The sequence below is a fragment of the Onychostruthus taczanowskii genome, unplaced genomic scaffold (genome assembly GCF_017590055.1).
Source record: "Onychostruthus taczanowskii isolate IOZ18803 unplaced genomic scaffold, ASM1759005v1 scaffold6, whole genome shotgun sequence".
NCBI lineage: Eukaryota > Metazoa > Chordata > Aves > Passeriformes > Passeridae > Onychostruthus > Onychostruthus taczanowskii.
The window spans coordinates 6659667-6678899 of record NW_024503679.1 but is presented as its reverse complement, the minus strand read 5'-3'; the positions used below and the strand labels follow the sequence as shown (position 1 = coordinate 6678899).

General features: G+C 39.9%; 2 protein-coding genes across 2 annotated transcripts in view; both read right to left on the bottom strand.

Annotated features, from left to right (window-relative positions):
- MYO5C (myosin VC) overlaps window positions 1-7544 on the bottom strand; it is a 33950-nt gene extending 26406 nt beyond the window's left edge. Inside the window, exons 1-8 of the mRNA XM_041418528.1 lie at window positions 7518-7544; window positions 4437-4547; window positions 3367-3532; window positions 2957-3101; window positions 2392-2548; window positions 1726-1869; window positions 729-810; window positions 39-146 (exon numbers count right to left, since the gene is read on the bottom strand). Coding sequence (XP_041274462.1) covers window positions 39-146; window positions 729-810; window positions 1726-1869; window positions 2392-2548; window positions 2957-3101; window positions 3367-3532; window positions 4437-4547; window positions 7518-7544 — 940 coding nt within the window. The remainder of the gene's footprint in view (window positions 1-38; window positions 147-728; window positions 811-1725; window positions 1870-2391; window positions 2549-2956; window positions 3102-3366; window positions 3533-4436; window positions 4548-7517) is intronic.
- A 2362-nt stretch (window positions 7545-9906) lies between these two features.
- The window catches only part of MYO5A (myosin VA), a 97512-nt gene continuing 88185 nt past the window's right edge, over window positions 9907-19233 (bottom strand). Inside the window, exons 35-42 of the mRNA XM_041418782.1 lie at window positions 18790-18936; window positions 18229-18383; window positions 16957-17046; window positions 16095-16245; window positions 14981-15263; window positions 13982-14156; window positions 12612-12692; window positions 9907-11718 (exon numbers count right to left, since the gene is read on the bottom strand). Coding sequence (XP_041274716.1) covers window positions 11566-11718; window positions 12612-12692; window positions 13982-14156; window positions 14981-15263; window positions 16095-16245; window positions 16957-17046; window positions 18229-18383; window positions 18790-18936 — 1235 coding nt within the window. The 3' untranslated portion in view covers window positions 9907-11565. The remainder of the gene's footprint in view (window positions 11719-12611; window positions 12693-13981; window positions 14157-14980; window positions 15264-16094; window positions 16246-16956; window positions 17047-18228; window positions 18384-18789; window positions 18937-19233) is intronic.

The following is a 19233-nucleotide window of genomic DNA, read 5'->3' as shown; positions in this document are numbered from 1 at the left end:
AAAAAAAATCAACTGAAAATGTATCCCCAAGAATTTACCCAGTAAGGCAAATGTCTTCTGAGTCTCCACCATATTTGCTCTGTCATCAACCCCTTCTATTACAGTGCTGCCACCCATTCGTGTGTAGTTAAAATCTTCTGCACTTCCTGTAGAAAAGAAGCAAATCTTGTAATTCTGCAAAAATTAGGGACTGGGGAGAGCCACTTGTTAAAACTTTTGTAACACAAAAAAACTAAATGTGCTGTCAGATGACAGTGTTTCAATGATGAGCTGGAGGTCCTCTTTTTTCTGAGGGAAATCCATGTGCCCAACCCAGTTAAGCTGACACAGATCAGTATTCAGAATTCCAAGAAATCTTAATATCCATCTAATAAAAAAACTGGAATGGAGACTGTGTAAACATACACCTAAATTCTGCCTCTCCCAGCTTCTCTGTAGATAAATGAATCATGTCCCTAGGATGTCATAACATCTGTCACATCAGAAAGTATGAGAATAAGATTTCCGAAGACACTCAGGTACTTGACTGTGCACTATTTGACTTTCCAGGGATTTGCTAGCAAGTCCAAAACCAGCAGGATTAACAGCTAAATGACTTTAAAATGTAGGTCCTGTTTTAAGGCTATGAGATGTATGCTGTAATGCACTAAACATCCTAGCACTTGAAAAGCCAGCCTTAAAATGCTGCACTGCAAAAGTGAAGAGCAGGTTATTTTCTTGAGACCTACCCAATTTAAGATGTTTATATTCAGGTTGCATAGCAGATGCACACAACTGATAAAATATATGGTAGTTCCTTTCATTTTCTGACTGTAAAATAAAGCAAAGAGTAACATCACAGAAAAAAAAAATTAACAACAAAATGAAGAAACAAAGTGAAAAACACCCAATATTCAACACTACTGTAAAGTGATAATGACAACTGAAGGCTAAATTCTGCTGCAACACAGATGAGCAAAGAAATTGTTTATTATTCAAATGGTCTATCTTAGCAAGAGCTTTGAAAGTGATACATTCAAGTATATACTTTATTTCCACAGCCAATATGCATAGTTCTTTCCCCACGGATGTTAATAATTTCTTCAGCTTGAACAACCATCTACTAATAAGAACAGTCAAATGCTGTAAAAAAAAGATGTGTAGGAGTGTCTGCTGAAACACTGCCCTGTGGGAATTCAAAAACCTCTCCATTTCCAAACCATCCTTCAGGGCAGAAGATATACAGAAGTATTTTTTCAGTGTACTTGAAAAGTTACAATACTATTAAAAAAGAAACCTTTGTAAAAGCCATTATATAAAATTAAATACCTTCTTTAGTATATTATCATAAGCCATGACATTGGAGTGAGTCACATGAAATATGCCTTGGCCTTACAAATTTTCAGCCTTTTTTTTACTCAAGACTCTCTCTGCCCTGTATATGCTGTTCCTTTCCAGATTCAATTGGCCTCTGTTACTGTTGTAACCACAAGCTACAGATTTCTCAAATATTTCTTGTAGTTATTTCAGGGAATTGTCCCTGAGAAGTATTCTTCACTTAACATAAGGAAGAACATGGAATAAAGTCATATCATATAATAAATAATATTAGCTTCTGTTAAAAAAGGAATCAAATGCTGATTGGATACACTCTTCAGAGCTTTACATAATATTTTCTATATAGAACTAGTATAGTGCATCAGGAGCTGTATTGACATTGACTATTTTAGACTTTATTTTACCCACCTGAAATACAACTCTGGATTTCTCAAGCAGGTATGTTCTCATGTTAGCTCCAATGATTTGGTAATTCCGATCAAAACTGATTTCAGTGTATTTTCCAAATCGACTGCTGTTATCATTCCGTGTGGTTTTTGCATTGCCCACAGCCTACAAAAATTATAAACTTTTACAATTTGCTTTACTCACGTCTCTCATAAAAATAACTTTGTCAAAACTTGAGTCAACTACAAGTTTCTAAAATCAAAGGTGCTCAGGGATCAATCTCTGATCAAGCACTGAATTGTGTTACCTATATTTTGAGGCCCAAAATTGAAGACAAGCCTCAAGTCAAATAGTAAAATGATACATAAACTGAAAATTAGACAAAGTATACATTTCCAACATAAGGGTCCAAGTAATAAAACAAATCAACTTGTTCAGTATTGTTACATCATCATCTAAATGGGCAAACTAGCTCCTCCCAAGGGCCACTGGCAAATCAGACACGACCAGGTGTTCCTGAGGCTGACCACCTCTTTCCATCAGTAACATCCAGAGGCTGAAATTTCAATTTAAATATCTAACTCAGGCAGATGAAGCATCCTGAAAATTTCAAACAAAGTTTCCCAGAAGCTCTCAGAATTCTTCCCTTGATGAGTACAGACTTGACAGACACTCTCCCAAACTTACCTCAGTTATTGGATTGGATGCCAGTACTTTATCCTCCACATGTGCATTGCTGCTTGACTTACTCACAGTGGCAAAGTATCTCATAGTATACCTTGCAGACACAGTCTTTCCAGCTCCTGATTCTCCACTGACTATAATGGACTGATTTTTGTTATTTCTAAAACCAAATAACCAGACATTTTATGTCAGACATGTCTAAAGGGCATGTATAAAAGTAGGAATTACACACATGAAACAATGTTTGAAATCACAGCTGTGCCCAAGTCTCACACATCAGTTCCATCTTACATCTACTCTTCTCTTTCTCCTCCTCTGCTGTAACCTCTAGGCTGACATCATTGCTATTCACTAAATCAGTGTTTTACCCCTCATCAAGAATGAAAATAGTTTCAACTTCTAGAAATTCCTCAGCTGGTTAAGGAATTCCTTCTCCTCTAATTAAGTTATGTGTTCAAATGTATTCCTAATAGCCAGTGGCACATATACAGTAAAATCAAATGACAATTAACACTGACTGCCACTAGACTTCAAGAGTTATTTATGGACATTAAATAACATACTGAACCTTGCCATTTGCTTGTATGCTTCTTCTGCCACAGCAAATATGTGTGGATCCATGTCCCCCATGTTTTGCCCACTATATGCATGGATAATGGCATCTCCATATATTGGCAGCTGCTTATAGGGGTTTATTGCAACCAGAATTATCCCTACAGCCAAGTGTACAAAACAAAAATAAAACACAGGTTAGTTCCAAGAAATGCCTGGTTTTGGCAGTTGAAATAATACAAAGTAGCAATATTTTCTAGGTAGAATGTCCTGATGATCAAACAAGTCTGTACTAACATATAAAACCAGTTAATATGAGCTAAAATACACTACAGGAAAACATTACACACATCCTGTTGCAAACTGAATCAAGATCAATACTTTTTTAAAAAGATTTTAAAAAACTCTTCATTTCACTTAGCTTACCACTATATGTGTAGATAAGCTTAGACTCCACAAAACGAATTTTAAGATTGTGTAGAACAGCTGGTTCGTGCAGATAACTGAGTGCAGTGAGATCATTTTCACCAACAAGTATGTCAGGATTTCGTAGTGGTGGCAAAGCAGCTGGATCAACAGGGTAACTCAGCTCCTGTCAACAAAAATTACTTGAAATGTTATAAAATGCATTATGCTTGTAAAAATACAAATCTTCTACCTTTACATGAAGTTACAGAGTTGACGGAGCCCTGTCTTATCTTCTATTTCATGGATTCCATACACTGAACTTGGGGGAATTGGAACTGTTTGTTGCTTATGAAAAAGAAAGAATCATTCTCTTTATTTACAATATTTTGTACTGAAATTTACAAAAATGGGATACATGTTTAGCTCTCTAAAAAAAACCAATATTTCAAGTACAGATGAGAATAACAGATCAGCTGCAACTGAATGAAGGTAAAGACCTGGTCAGAACTCAAGTCAGCTCTATAACTATCCTTACTTGCAACATCTCAGTTTCCTATACAGAAAGTTTAAAACTCACTTCTATTTCTTTCAACAAATCAATTAAATCATAAATCCAGAAAGTTTAAAACTCACTTCTATTTCTTTCAACAAATCAATTAAATCATACCTTTAATATTTATCTTTACAGAACAGGAATGCAGAAATACATAAATGCTTTCAAAGTATTAAATCTGTAAAGAACTTGGATAGTAAAATTAACAATCTTACACAAACCAATAAAAAAGCAACATCTGGCTCTGTGAGAGAGAACTATGCCTGCTGTGCACTTCTGATTTTCACTTCAGTTTAGGATGAGTTTCAGGCTTTGTCTCCAAAGCAATCTATGAGGTATGTTCTCTATACTAATGTGTACAGACAGTGGAATTGCACTCCTTATATTTTTGGGCAGAAGATGTGCACTGTACCAATTTCAATGTGATGAAAAAGGGAAATGTGTACATGTTATTTAGATCCCAGGATGGTGATGCTATATTTCTGCATAAACACATCTCAGCAAACCCCACAATAATTCAGGCCTTTCTTCTTACAGTTCCATCTTCTAATTGCACATGGAGAAAATTGTCTCCAGCTTTGTAGTTTTTTGTGATTTCTGCAGACTGCCAAACTTCTTCATTATCAGGGATCCAAACCCTATTGTACTGTAACAGAAAAACAAGACAATAGTTAGCTTAGCTACTATCATAATATCAGGCTAGCATTAAAAAATACCTTTCAAATTTTCAAGTGCAACCCCATTCCGGGACTTTTGGGGATCATTATTAGCCCTGTACAGCAGGAGATATTTTTTGTGGTTTTGTTATTTTTCATGAAAGAATAAAAAAAGAAAGCAGACTCATTAATTTCAGACATGCATATTCTTTTCCTGTTCAGAGCAGAGTCTGCAGAACAACACAGCATGCAGGCAGGTGAGCAAGGGCCAGACTGCTGCCAGGCTCTTCAAATCCTCTAACACTGAACAAAGAATAAAACACACTTAAGGGAGAGACCTTGTTTCTAGGAGGGTTCAAATAAGCAAGTACCAGAAAAAGCATCTCATTCCCAGAATTCAGACAATCAGGTATAGAAAATCACTTCCCTGAATTCAGGTATAGGACACTGAAATCAAAATGCATTTTGCCATAGGCACATTGTCATACCTAAGAAAGACTGCACAGTTCCCCTTCTTTTAATGGGACTGAAGTGCAACGTCCAAACATCTTTCCCTGCTCTAGGACAAACTTCAAAGACTTCAAATAAACTGGCTGGTTTCTTTACTGGCATACATTAGTTCCATCCCAGCAAGGTATCTGTAACCTACTGCAGCATAGATATTTGAAAAAAATATTTGAATGTAAGTTATGCTGTTTGAACCATTTAGTTCTCCTATGATGAAGTTAAAATGCAGAAGCAAAAGCAACTTCTTTAAATTCTCTGCCTGAGAAGCTATGGGAAGCAACAGTCCTTAAAAGGATATAACAAAGCTGGAAACCTCAGTTAGCAGGGAATTACTTTACTGATGTGGAGTGTGTCCTTCTCATCCTGACAGGGTATGACAAAATGACATCGTTGTCCCTACTCACACAATAAACTGTAATGTGTACTCTTCCAGCATCTTTCTATTTTGATAGCCAAAACCTTTCCCTTAATTCCTTCACCCTAGCTATATTCATGGTCAGTTGAAACAAGCTGTTTAAATAAACCTGTGAGAACTGCTGCAGCTGCTTACTTGAAAAATTAACATTAGTCACCATTTCACGGAGTGTGAGCAGACCCACAGATCCCTTGGGGACTTGTATTCCCTTTACTCTTGGTGCTGCAACTGTTGGTTTTGGCACAAACAACTTTTTTCCTCTCCAGTTTGGAAGGAGCCTTGGAAGCTCCAAGATCCTCAGAACATGAGAGGCTCTGCCCCAAGAACCCCACTGAGCCTGCAGGTGGGTGCCTACAGAGCTCCCTGCAAGCTGCACTGCACAGCTGTAGCTGCCTTAATTCTAACCCCAAGAATCACCACCAAACAATGTAGGGCAGGAGGGACTTGCACAAGAACGTCCTGTGAGTTAGCCTGTGCTGCTCAGGGACTTCTCCAGCTGAGTTTTCAGTATCTCTAAGGAAAGACATTGACCCTTCTAGTGAGCCACACACCAACCTGGTGCTCATCAGGGGGTGAACAACCATGGAAACCTCAGCTGCTTCCATGACACCTCCTTGCTGATGCTTTCAGCATGATGGCAGTTTTCACACAATATCCAAAATCACAAAGACATTTTCTAAACAACCCCAAACAACTGCAATGGTAATGTTTTCATCTATCTGACCAAGGGTACAAAAGCCCAGCTCCACAAGTTTCTATGTAATGGCCACATGAAAGACATGGCTAAATTAGCTTTACATTTGAGTTTTCCATGTTTATCCAACTAAAAATTGTTATTTGTATCATTCCTACACTATGCTGATCTCCTCCTGGCTTACAAAAAGTGCTTGCTAAATTGAATTTTTTGTTTGCTGTTGTTCTTTGTGAGTTAGAATATCACCACCAAACAGCCTCAGGGGCACACAGTGTGTTCCCATGCAAGAAAATGAACTGCGCTAGGTCAAGGACGAGCAAGGGAGGGAGGAGAATGTGATAAAAGCACAGATTCTTCAGGAAAGGCCCCTGGAGTTGCAGGAGCCTCCATTGGCAAATGCACCCAGCCTAGAGAGTTGGCTGTCTCCAAACCCTGCCTCGCAGGTAAACAGACGGGAGTTTGCTCATTTCCGTGTCAGGTTACACCCGCACTCCTTCCCCCTTTCACCTGTCCAACATTCCTGGGAAAACCGCGCTCCTTCTCCCAGCGGCTCCGAGCGCGGCGGCAGCAGCAGGACCCACCAGCCCTGCAGCTCCCGGCTCAATGGGAGCCGCTGCTGCTGCAACACATGAGGGACAGGCTCACCAAATCACCCACATATCCCTGTTGGTTTGCTATTTAAAGCTAAGCAAACAAACGATACGTCACAACACTCCGGTGACTAGAGGAGAAGAGGGAAAAGTTGTGCAAAAGTTTCAGCAGGCGCATTAAGGAGGAAGAATCTTTGCTTTAGGGCCAAGCTCTGCCGCACACATTCAATATTTGCCCAACAGAAAGCGCGGCGCCCCGAGCCTGAGTGCCCAGGGAAGGGCAGTTAAACCTTCACATCGCCTAATCGCTGGCTAGAACAGCGAGACCTGCTCCCGGAGGCCGAGACTCTCACAAAAGGAGTGTTTTTCTCCAAGAGAAGTGTCTCCCCACGGTGCCCTGTGTGCGGTGTCCCGCAGGGCGGCTCCACGCTGTGCCCCCGCCCGCGGGCACGAAGGGCTCCGGCGGCGCCCGCACGGCCCCTTCCCATGGGCCCTGCCCCAGCCCCAGCCCCGCTCCGGCGGAGCCCTCACGGCCCCTGGGCTCTTCCCCAGCCCCGCTCCTGCGGAGCCCACACGGCCCTTCCCCTGGGCCAGTCCCAGCGGAGCCGCACGGCCCCTTGCCCTCAGCCCTTCGCCAGCCCCAGCCCCGCTGCGGCGGAGCACACACGGTCCCTTGACCTCGGACCAGCCCCAGCCCCGCTCCGGCGGAGCCGACACGGTCCCTTGCCCTGGGCCCTTCCCCAGCCCCGCTCACCTGCGTGTAGAGCTCGGCCAGCGCCATCGGGGCACAGCCGCGGTTGTGCGGACAGGGCTCCGCAGGTGCCGCGGCCCGGCCCGGCCCCCGCCCCGGGGCGTGGGGAGCGGCCCTGCCCCGCTCGCCGCTCCCCGCCCGGCCCGCTGAGCGCAGGGCCCGGCAGAGCGGGCAGCGCCGGGCGGAGCAGCCTCCACGGGCAGCGGGATCCCGGCTCTGTCCGTCCAGAGCTGGGCGTGCTCCCAGTCACCGTCCTGGCACCTCGGACACACCTTTAGGGAGCGGGAATGACGGACACTGCGGCTGCCAGAGGGTCCCCAGGGAGCAGTCCTGACCCAGCAGAGAGAACCAACAGACACATTAATCACCGCCCTACAAAGCGCTGTAAAGGAATTTCTATGACAAGCTCAGAATAAGATAAAAATTAACAACTCTGAGTGCATTTAGTAGGTTTAAAGTGCTAACGGGTGCTATAGTTGAATATAAGTTATGAGGAAGAAGACTTGAATAACCACAGTGCCGTGTTTTAGCAGGTGGATACCTGCCAAGACCCACCAGACACAAGGAGCTTCCATAGCACACAAGGGAATGCTTTAGTGCAGTTACTCAAATTTTATTTCAGGAACAGTTAATATCAGACAACAAAACACCCTAACCAGAAATGGGTTATGTTGAACAAAGCATTCTCCCATAAGCACAGCAGTTTATGGCACACTGCTGCTATCTGGGTGTGTATTTACACATCCTCAGATTTTAACCAACTCCCTTGGCAGTCAACACCAAGCCTGCCATGGAGGCAGAGGGAACCCTGTGACCAGCTGGGGTCTATGCCAGCACGCAGCTCATGAGCCACCAACCAACCAAAAAAACCCTGAAACAAACTGTACAGTTGTACTTTTATTTGGACATTTTCCAGTGATAGCTATTAGGCTACAGTTTTTATGATGCATACATTTACTAAGTACAACATCAGACACTACAACAGATCAGAGCTCAGGTAATTCTGACAATGTTTTGTTTTTCATCTATGTACTGTAGTGGCATCAAGTGAAAACCTATGTTTAAAGGCTTTTACTCATCGCATGAAGTATCAGCATCTTAAAAAACCCAAGTGTTTGCTCATAGTTTTAGTATGGTATTTGAAATGTGTTCAGTTTAAATCACAAATTACATATAGACCTTCAAATTGCAATTGCTGGTGTTTCCAAGTTGGGAACAAATGTTGCTGGATATCAATCCACTTTCAATGAAGCTGATGCTACTTTTTCCTGTAACAGATTCATCTCGGTTAACTGACTTAAGCACTTTCATATTCCATCCCAGTTTGAAGTGTGAGAAAGCATTTTTCAAAATTTGGATAGAAGACTGCGTCCTAAACATCAGAATAAAGTGATCACTGGAATAAAAATACACCAAACTGAATGAGGTAATTATTGTGCAAAATCTGTAGAATAACTGTATATATTTCTAAGGGGTCACTGACAAGTATTTTTCCAGCATCTGATAAAATCTATCATCTCAATAGATAATAAATTAAAATATAAAAGATATGTCCACATTAAAAGAGCATAACAATGATTCAAAGGAAAAAAAAAAAGTTCTTTAAATAATTCTGCATTATATTCCATGGTTAAAGAGATTTTAGTCCTAAGGTGAAAGTTATATTATACACTCACACTAAAATTTTACTTCTGAAAAGTGCATGTAAAATACTGCCATGTAAAATGTTAGATGAATTACCAACTACACATTATTCCAACTCAAAAATATTTTCCTTTAAAACATGTCAAGCAGCATATACTTTTAATGTGATACAAAAGTAATACCAGTCAAACCACTGAGTTTAAGGATGATACCTATAAATTACTAGACACTACTTTTTTTAAGGAAACGATACAATAAGGCTTTTTACAGGTAAACAAACTTCAAAAATAAACAAAAATACATTTAGGCATACATTTTAAACACTGACGCTTAAGTAGTGGATACATTTCCTGATCTACAGTATGAACATACTGTAATGCCAATTGTTTGTTTTTCAATAGGAGAAAAAAAATTGGGAGGTCAGCATGTTCTCCTGTGTTTTCTTTCCTAACCCTGTTACTGGATGCGAAGGCTTTGCCATTACATTCTCACAAGTACAGTACCTGACAGTCTGAAAACGACCTTACACCTTATTTGCAGCCACTTCACAGCAGCCAGAATTTCAGAAATCAAGCAACGTTTAAAAAGGAGTGTTTGGTATAGGTGCAGAGGAAAACCTACGTCATTTAGCAAAGATCATTCAGAACCTTTTTACAATGCAGTACAAATTCTTGGAAGTACTGGCATGATCCATCAAATGTAATATGGGCCATTTGAAGGCAAGATGATAGGAGCATCCTCAAATGATAAAGTTTATGTTGTCTTTATTTCCAATTTTAGCAACCACACAACCAGCACGTCTGCCTTTCAAGTAAAACAAAACTGAAATGTTTCAGTCTGCTTAACAGCAAATCTTTTCTCTGTGAATTTGCAGGCAAACAGAGGAGCACCAAACAGTCTAATAGTGTACCTCTAGGTTATTTATCAATATTGTAAAATAAATTAATGTTAACACTAAGATGCAGATTATTATAATACATTAAAAATATTGCACAACGCAACTGAGCAATGTGTGTGGCTTTATTTTTACATGTATGTTTGAGCCATCCACCACAGAACTGGAACCTTATGCCAGGCTTATGCCTCACATTGTGAAATGTGAGTTTTATATAGCAGATCCAAGATGTGCGAGACAGAAAAATCTTTCCAGTAAAATGTGCAGCATTCAAAATAACTCAGTTTCTCATTATGCACTCTGATTTCCAACCATTAAATCAGCATGAATCATAGTCAAGTGACAGCATCATAGTCAAAACCTACTTAACTTTCTTGTTAGTCAACCTTTCTAAGAATGAGAGCCTTGGGCTACTGCAGAAATTTTCTATTAAAGTTTTTCTTTTCATATTCCAGTGTGAAAGAAGACTTTCCTCTGTAGTTATTTTTTTTTTTTAAGTAGCAAAAAACCAAGAGATTATACTCAAAATACACATTGCCATCTCTGGGGTCTACAAACAAAGAACATTAGACAGACTCTGTAACCTAAATAAATACTAAAATAATTACTGACTTCTGATGGTTTGTTTCAAGATTCTGTATTTTTAGCTAACTACTTTTAAAAATAACTAAATGTGTAATTTCCAGTGTGCTACTTGTGCTTAGTTACCATTTTCCTCTACAGGTGTTACTTGATACAATGTGCAAAAATCCAGTTAAAATAACAGACTGCAACAGACCGTAAATAAGGTTGACAACAAAAAAATGAAGTGTCTTATTTTTAGTGCTTAGTATGATACTGTCATACATTTAAAACAACAGAATGTGCAGCAGCAATTTAGTTTGCTTGGTAAACCACAGTTCTAACAAATAAACACCTAAGTTAGAGCATATAGTGAGCTATAGGACTTATCACTACAATTTATGTCAAACTGACATAAATGAGGAAGTGGTTTAAGAAATAACTTTATATATTGCCAGTTTGTGTTTTTTCCATTCAGTTTTTACAAATTAAATGTAACAGGCTCCCACGTGACTGTGTATTCTACAAAATGCCTTACTTTCAAGTTTTCCATGTCCAGGACTGTGACTGTCCCTATTGGTCCCCACCTATGAGAAGATTACATATGGATTTTAATTTACACTATTTAAATATGTTACTAAAGATCTAAAAATGTCTCTAGACAGCTGAAGACACAATTTTTGTCCAAGCCCGATTTCCATACTCTGGACACGTACAAATTCCATACTCTGGACACGTCCTCATCAATGCAGTGACCGAGCACAAATGCACATCTTTCTAGGAGCATTCAGCCTGTGGTGCTGCTGTGCAGTTCCCAGCTACCTTAACTACACATCTGGGCTTAGACAGGCTTTTGTTCAGAAAACGTGGGGTTAGTGGCTCACTATGTTTTAACAGGTACAGATATCAGGCAACTGTTCTCCATCTAACACTGACGGCACATCCTGGGGATCACACACGTGATATGAAGCCCAGGCCCAAGCTGGCTGGGATCTGAATGGTTTCTAAAGCCAGAGAGGATGGATTAAAGGGGAAAGTAACAGGGAAGATGTGTTTGGCATCCATGAGCAACTGAGGAGAGTCCTTCCTGTCTCGCAGACGCACCTGCAAAGACAAGAAAGAGATGACATTTAGCCAGCTGACTGGTAAGAGCCACCTTACAAAGCTGATCTGTGCTCACAGACGCGCGTGTGCAAACACACTCTGTGCTAACCTGAGCTGACACATTTACACCAACTGTGACTTTACACTGCAGTTACTTTGATCTGCTTCAGTTCTGCACATCTCCCCCTCAACAGTGCAATCTGGGAATACTTAGATTCCCGCAAAAGGAAGATTTTGCTCAGTGTCTGGCAACCATCTTTTCAGTAAGTGGAATTACAGCTTTATCTCAGTTCTACCTTCCCAATTTCCCTTATCTTGCTATACTGTAATTCAATTTCTAATAGATCCGAAATTTCATGTTTGTTTCTTTAATTTTGCTCTACTGGCTGCTTCTCTTTGGAGTTTTCAAAAGTTTTCATTTTCACCAATATATACAAAAATAGAAGGGGCAAATTAAGAACTTTGGTTCTTAATAGGCCTCAGTTTTCAAAGCACAGAACTTCACATACAGACACAGGTCTGGGTAAATTTGCACATCTAAATCTTAGTGCTTGAAAAGTTGTCACACACAACTTATGTGAGCTTATATACACAAAGATGAATAAGCACAAAAATCTCTCACCTAAAAACCTCATACATAGTGACAGGGAAACTAACACTTTCATGTAAGTCTGGAGGCAGGAACTTCTGATTGTTCACATTTTAAGGCTGACATCACCTATTCAATGCTGTTAAACTATGATAGCTAAAAAGCACAGTTTAACTAATTTTCCTCAATGTATTTCAGGATGCAAACAATTTTGGCTGATCAGAGGCTTAAAAATAGTCAAAAATAGTCAAAATCTATTTTCTTAAAAATAGTCAAATGGTTTTTGATGAAAAGATAGACATACCTGTATTGTACGTATAAATGACACCAAGACTCTCTCTTCAAACTCATTAACTGGAGTATACAAATTCAGAACTTTTACAATCTGTGAAAAAGAACAATCACTTTCAGGTTCACATTACTGATCAATCAACAGATGCATCTGTGAGTACTAATAATTTTAAAATTAGCTATTTAAAAAAAGAAAGTTATTTTCAAGTATCTGTTATTTTTCTGCTTTATTGATTAATGCAGAATTCCATCACCCTGCCCAATGCTATGTTAAATGACTGCCTCCTTCAGAACACATGCCGTAGAAACCCAAAATTTCTACATATGTGATGAAAATACCAAATGCTGGAAAAATCACATGAGAAGTAGCTGACTGTTTTCCTACCCACCCCCAAAAACATGATGTATTTCTCACCCTAATTTTTACCCTGTAGTCATGACCTCCTGTAGTCTTACAACTCTGTTTTTCAAGAGAGTGAGCTATTTCTCTAAAAACAGGGCTAATACCACCAAAGGAAAGAATTACATAAGAAAGACTTTAAAAAATAATATGGGTGAAAAAACCTATTAAAAATTCTCTTTGTTTTTTTACCATTCCCTTTATTAAAAAACCAAAACATTTTGTTAAAAGTCAAAACACAGCACATGGAATTCTAACTTCTCATTCAGTAGAATGCTAAGTGACCTTCCAGTAACGTGAATTAATAAATCAAAACAGCTTTATTAATGTAACTGATAGTGCTGCCACAACTGTGAAAGAAAGAGAAATTTCTTCCTTTTCCTGGTGAGAATTGTTCAGTAAGCATCAAAGATGCTTGGGTCCATTCATTCCTGTACAACCTCTATGCAAATGTAGCATGGTTTGAAAAAGAAGTGCAACGTATCTGTACGAAATCTGAGCTTTCATAAATAGGAGTCTGTTTACTGAGACCCACTTGGTTCAGCCTTTGAGGCTGATGGGTACAGTAACCTCACACTCTTGTTTGCAGACTCACAGACAACAGCTCTGTCTGAATTGTCCATCAACTTGGCCGGATACCAACTCTGATGGCAGAAAGACCAACTCCTACTACCCTAGGCAGAGCTGTCTGGAGTACAGAGATGTCTTTGAATGAAGACTTTTCTGTAAGGATTTCCAAAAACTGAGAGACTGTGTACAGCACTGCACCCTGCACAATCTACTGAGCTTCCTCTCATTTGTTCAAAACTTATCTCAAACATCAGACTCAAAAGAATCTGGTCCTTTTTTCACCCCTCCAACTTAATCTGTTTTAGCAAAACCAAGTAAGAAACCTCCAATTCATGTGTGACAGCAGTGCTGGCAGAGACAGCAACACCAACAGAGCAGAGAGCTGCTCAGACAGACAGTGGGGATTTGCTCACCTGGGCAGTGGTCAGTGCATTGCACATTGAACATATGGCTTCTGCATCTTCATCTGTTTTCTTTTTTACTTGCAACAACTGTGCAGCCTGGATGAGGGGTTCCAGGGTTTCCTTAGCCCCACTATTCATCAAATTTTTATCACGTAGCCATTCCTCCAGTTGACTCACATTGTATCTGTACAAAGAGGTGAGAGCATCAAGAACATTAATGCTTGATTATGGATAAATGGAAAGCATGTGCAATTTCTCTTTCCCAGTGCTGCTTCTTTGTCCTTATGTGCTTTATTATTTTGTTTTCACACTGTTTTCTTCCAGTTAAGGCAGGGATTTTGACATTCATAACAGTTAGAAACTATGCACTAGAAAGAAAAATGTTAGAAACAAAGATTTCCACTAGCTAGTCTTTCCCATTTGTTTCTGTTCCTATTAATTGCATGAATGTGATAAAAGAAAGGCAAATGAGATTTTGCCCATGTTAAAGTACAGTGAGGGTTTGGGACGTAACCTGAGGGACTGGAATGCCCTGGCTAAATTTCCTGACATATGCCAGTAAAATCCATTGAACAAGTGATGTGAAATGCAGGAGATGATTCAGGCTTTACCTCAGGATGCAGCAAAACTAGTGTAGACAAAGAGGTATCCACTGCACCACCAGTATACAAAAGAAAGCAGCAGGCATGTTTGCTACTCTTCTCTAAAAGCTGAGGAAGCAATTACCAACATTTCACCTACAGTTATGATTCCCACTTGATAATGAAACACTTTTTGGTTTGCTTCTACTATATTTCCTTGAATGTCAGGTAGGATTTGGCCAAAGTCAACTAAGCTGTTTTTAACCAAATTTCACCAAATCAGTTCAACACCATCTGCACCAGTTTGCATGTGGAAAAATAAATATTCCAGGTATCTGCAACTCCATCAAAATGATATTCAGCAATGTCAAGAGTTCAGTAAGATTTCCAGCAGCGCATTGCAGAGCACTGTAACAAGCTGTCCCACCTTATCTGCATTCCTTTGCTCCAGGAGCACATGTCCTTGCGCAGGAGGAGGTTGTTGAGCGTCACGGCCCCAATGATGTAGAACATCTGCTTGACCACCTGTTTGATCAGCTCTGGGTCCATGCCGTGCTGGCACATCACCGAGTGGAAGGAGTTCAGCTGCCGGATGATGGAGTCCAAGGTGTAGGTGCCCTCGTCAGCAATGCTGGACGTTCTCTTCCGCAGCCCTGTCGGTTTCACCCCTGACACGCCTTGGATGGTCTCGTGCTCCAGCATTCCTGAAACTGCATTTGGTTGGCACCATTATTGCAATGGCTGACAACTGCTGACACACAAGCATGTCAGGCAAGACAGCAAAGCAGGGAGAGCAGGCTGGGCCTTCTGCTAGCCACAGTTTACCATGATTTACAGAAACGGTGTGTCCCACTATGTTTGGCAAAATCTAAGTTCACGGGGTTTTTACAAAGATTCCAGCCCGTGTGTTTAAAAGGACAGTCTGAATCTAGCTCAGGGAAGTATTTTTTTCTTCCTAGAGTCATATGAGCAGCAGAATCAGCAAAATGAGAGCTGCTCCATTCTTTTAAATGTTGTGATTGGAAAGCATCATGAAAATTTCTGTGGGAGTACTGTCTGAACAGAAAATGAAAAGTATTCTTAATAAAAAAAAAAACAACTCTCTGAATGTTAGCTTAACCACTACTTGTGATTTAATTCCTCACTGCTGTCAATAACAACAACAAAACATTTTTTCCACATTAATTTCAATTAAGAGTTCTCATGTAATTAAAGTCTAATTTTTCCATGGGATATTTCCCAACAGACAGGGTAACAAAGATCAGATTGTCCTGACAGCTTCCTCCTGCAAATGCTTGATTTATGCCAAGCATGAATAAGGTATACCAATTTATTCTGGCACTGCCAGAAGAACCAGTCACAGTTTATTTTTCCTCTAATCCAACCTGTCCAGAATAGTCCTTGTCATCTCTGAACAGAACACCAGAGATGTAATGAAACTCTACTGTTTAGGAAGAAATACATGATACATCTACTACCACCATCACAATTTTAATTTTGGTACTGTGTTGTGAATTTTAAGGATTTCAACTTTGCCTTACCAATCATTGGTTGCAGAATATTTTCCAACACTCGGACAAGTTGTTGGTAGATCTGAATAGCCAAGTCACTCAGTACTTGTCTGTATTCAGCTAAATCAAAATTAGTGAGGCAGTGTTCATTTTGACGAGGTGTATTATGCTTCATAAACCCCTGCATTCATAAAATAACAGAAATTAATGCTTCAGTAGAGCACAAAAATATTACACAAATCCAGTATTTGCATTTTCTTTCATGCAACTGACAAATAATACCTTAAGTCACAGCCCCTCAAAATTTTAGTTTGGAACTTTGTCTGATTGAGGCCAATGCTAGGATTTACTTTTCAAGTGTCATGTCCACAGCATCTGCTTCCTTAACTCAAAATTTCAGGTCTGTGACACAGGAACAACTCTACCAGCTTTCTGGCAGGCAAGAGTTCCTCCTCTCTCCAGCATGGGCATTTTCACCAGGCCAGCTGTGGTCAAAAGCCCAATTAAGCCCAATTGAAAGAGGAATTTGGCATATCACAGCCTCCAAACATCAACTGGTCTGCCATACTAAAGGCTAAAAGGCTTAATATGGCCCTTTTGATAGGGAGGAGTGAATCATTGCTAAAAACCATAATGGTAGCTGCCAGATCCTCCTGCTCAATCTGAGCTGGCCCTTTTGGGAGCCCAATGTCATCTAGACGCTGGGTCCCAGCCCACAATAAAGGGAAGCTGGTTCAAATCTTACATCCCTGTGCTTTCCACTGATGCTGTCACCATCATTCCAAAAGGTCTAGCCATTTTAAGAGACTATGACTAGATCTTTTGTACAAGATTTGTTAAAGAGCAGTGCTGACTGGAGAGCAAGATAAACCAGAATAAGAGCACTGCTTACCTCTTCTCCACTGTACTGCTTCAAACAGTGCAAAAATCGGCAGGTGTTCGACAGCCAGAAGGACACTGTCTCAAAGTCATCTCCTCTTTTCTGGATAAAGACAAACACACTTCAGCAAAGACTGGCAGGAGAAATAAAATAGAATGCAAGATACACAACTAAATGCTTAAAGTACACTTTCTAGTAGATCCTCATTCTGATGTTTTGCAAAACTTTGTGTATTACAGTAATGTATTGGGAAAACAAGGGTTTTGGCAAAGTACCATTTAACACCCTCCCTCTTTTCCTTAGTATTTTTCACAAATATGATTTCCTCCACAGAGATGATCTTTCTGTGCTTTACAGACCCATCCTAATTGCTCTGGGCAGAAATCAAAGGGCAATGTGACTGTATTCCCAAAATAGCCAATGACTCTTTTGAAGAGCCCAGTGGGGAAGACTGGAATGACACAGAGCCAGCAGGAGGAGCAGGAAACAATTCAGTTTTGATGAATGCCACTTATATCACAACAATTTTGGCAGCCTGAAATGGAAAATGAAACAAAAACAACAAACCCTTCTCACCAAAGAACACAGGCTTGAGTGTATGCTGAATGGTTCTACAGCTCCACAGTGTGCACTTCTTTCACTTAAAAATGTTCAAAAAATTCTATTGATATCTAAGCTCCTGCAGGATTGTTTACTAAGTATTTTTCCAAAAATTGTAGTTTGATTAAAGGCTTGGTTTTTGACACATCTCTCTCATTTAAAAAATAAAAAACCATGTAAGCATAAAACATGTTCATGTCTTAATAATGCCTTCAAGATACACCTGGGCTGAACTCTCTCAGCCAACTCCTTGAAAAGACTTTAGGCAGTAACATATTATCATCAGTGTAATCTGTAGGTGAAGCAAATGAGGAATCTGTTAACCAAAACTGCAAATGGAACTGTTTATGTAAGCGCTCTGGAGAAGATAAACAAAGACTCACTCTGCAAACTCTAACTACATCCAAAACTTTATAAGCTGAACTTCATAGGAGGGAGACTACTCAAAACAAAAAGGTAGTTCTTCTCCCATTAATTCAATGCACCTCTGCTACTACAGGGATGAAATGCCAGTAATGTAATTTGTTATTTTTTTAACACAACTCTTGGCACTTTAGTGGCAGTTCACTGATGACAAACCCAGAGCCAATTCAATGAAAGCCTTTTCCTCATTCTCCTAACATAAAACCAAAAGCAAATTTAAAATTAATGGGTTTTTTTTCTTAACTAAGCAGACTAACTAACCTTTAACACTTTTTTGATGCCATTGATAGTGGAAGTCAACAACGACCGCACTTTCTGGTCATCATTAAGGTAATCTGCATGGCGCACACACATGAACAAAATATATGCTGGGAGTCCTGGAATCAGGTTGACAGCTACCCCACGTGGTTTCAGCTCTTGGGAAAAACAAACACACATTGTCTTGTTAAGTGTCAAGTCATTGGAAGATGTTATATGAGGTAATTGCAACCTCCCCAGTTAATAGCATATACATGTATATATATATGTATTTGGCCAGTGAAAACTCAGAGCAAAACTAAGGGCCCCTTTCTTGGTAAAATAACAGAATAAGAAAATATAAGTGCCTGTTTAAAATATGCAGGCATGCTAATATGTACTATACTCATCAGGAAGGACAATTAGATTACAATACACATTTAGGAATGGTAGATAAACTGAACACTGTCAAAAACAAAATAAGCATTCCTAATTTGCATTTCCTAATGCAAATTCTGTCTTCTTATCATTCAATTTTCAGATTGTATGGAAGCAGAGAAGGCCACAAATGAGAAAGATGCTTACCTAAAATAAGATTCTTGACAAGTTTTTGTTCATCCTCCTTCTTGTATTCCAACATCCCTTGGAAGTCCTTTTCCTTCCGTGGAATGTTAACTGGACGAATAGGTTCATCAATGATTTGTCCAGGTGATATGTTCTCCATCTGGCCCACTTCAGAGAGAGAATGGAAAGAAATATTACATTTTCCAGTGAAACTAATACATGCCAGAGGTATTTCTGTAACATTCCTTAGGAAAGTCCTGTCACCAGCAAGACAGGGAAAAGAACATTAAGAGCAAAGCTGAGAAAACTCATTGGTTGAAAAAAAGGTGGTTAAGTAAGAGAAGGAAAAGGGGCTGGGGAGGACAGGAAGAAGAGCAGAGGCAATCACCCATGACAAAACCCCTCCCTGAGGGAACTGATGTCCAGCCAGTCTCAAACAACAGTGTGGAAAATCCCCTCCTGTGG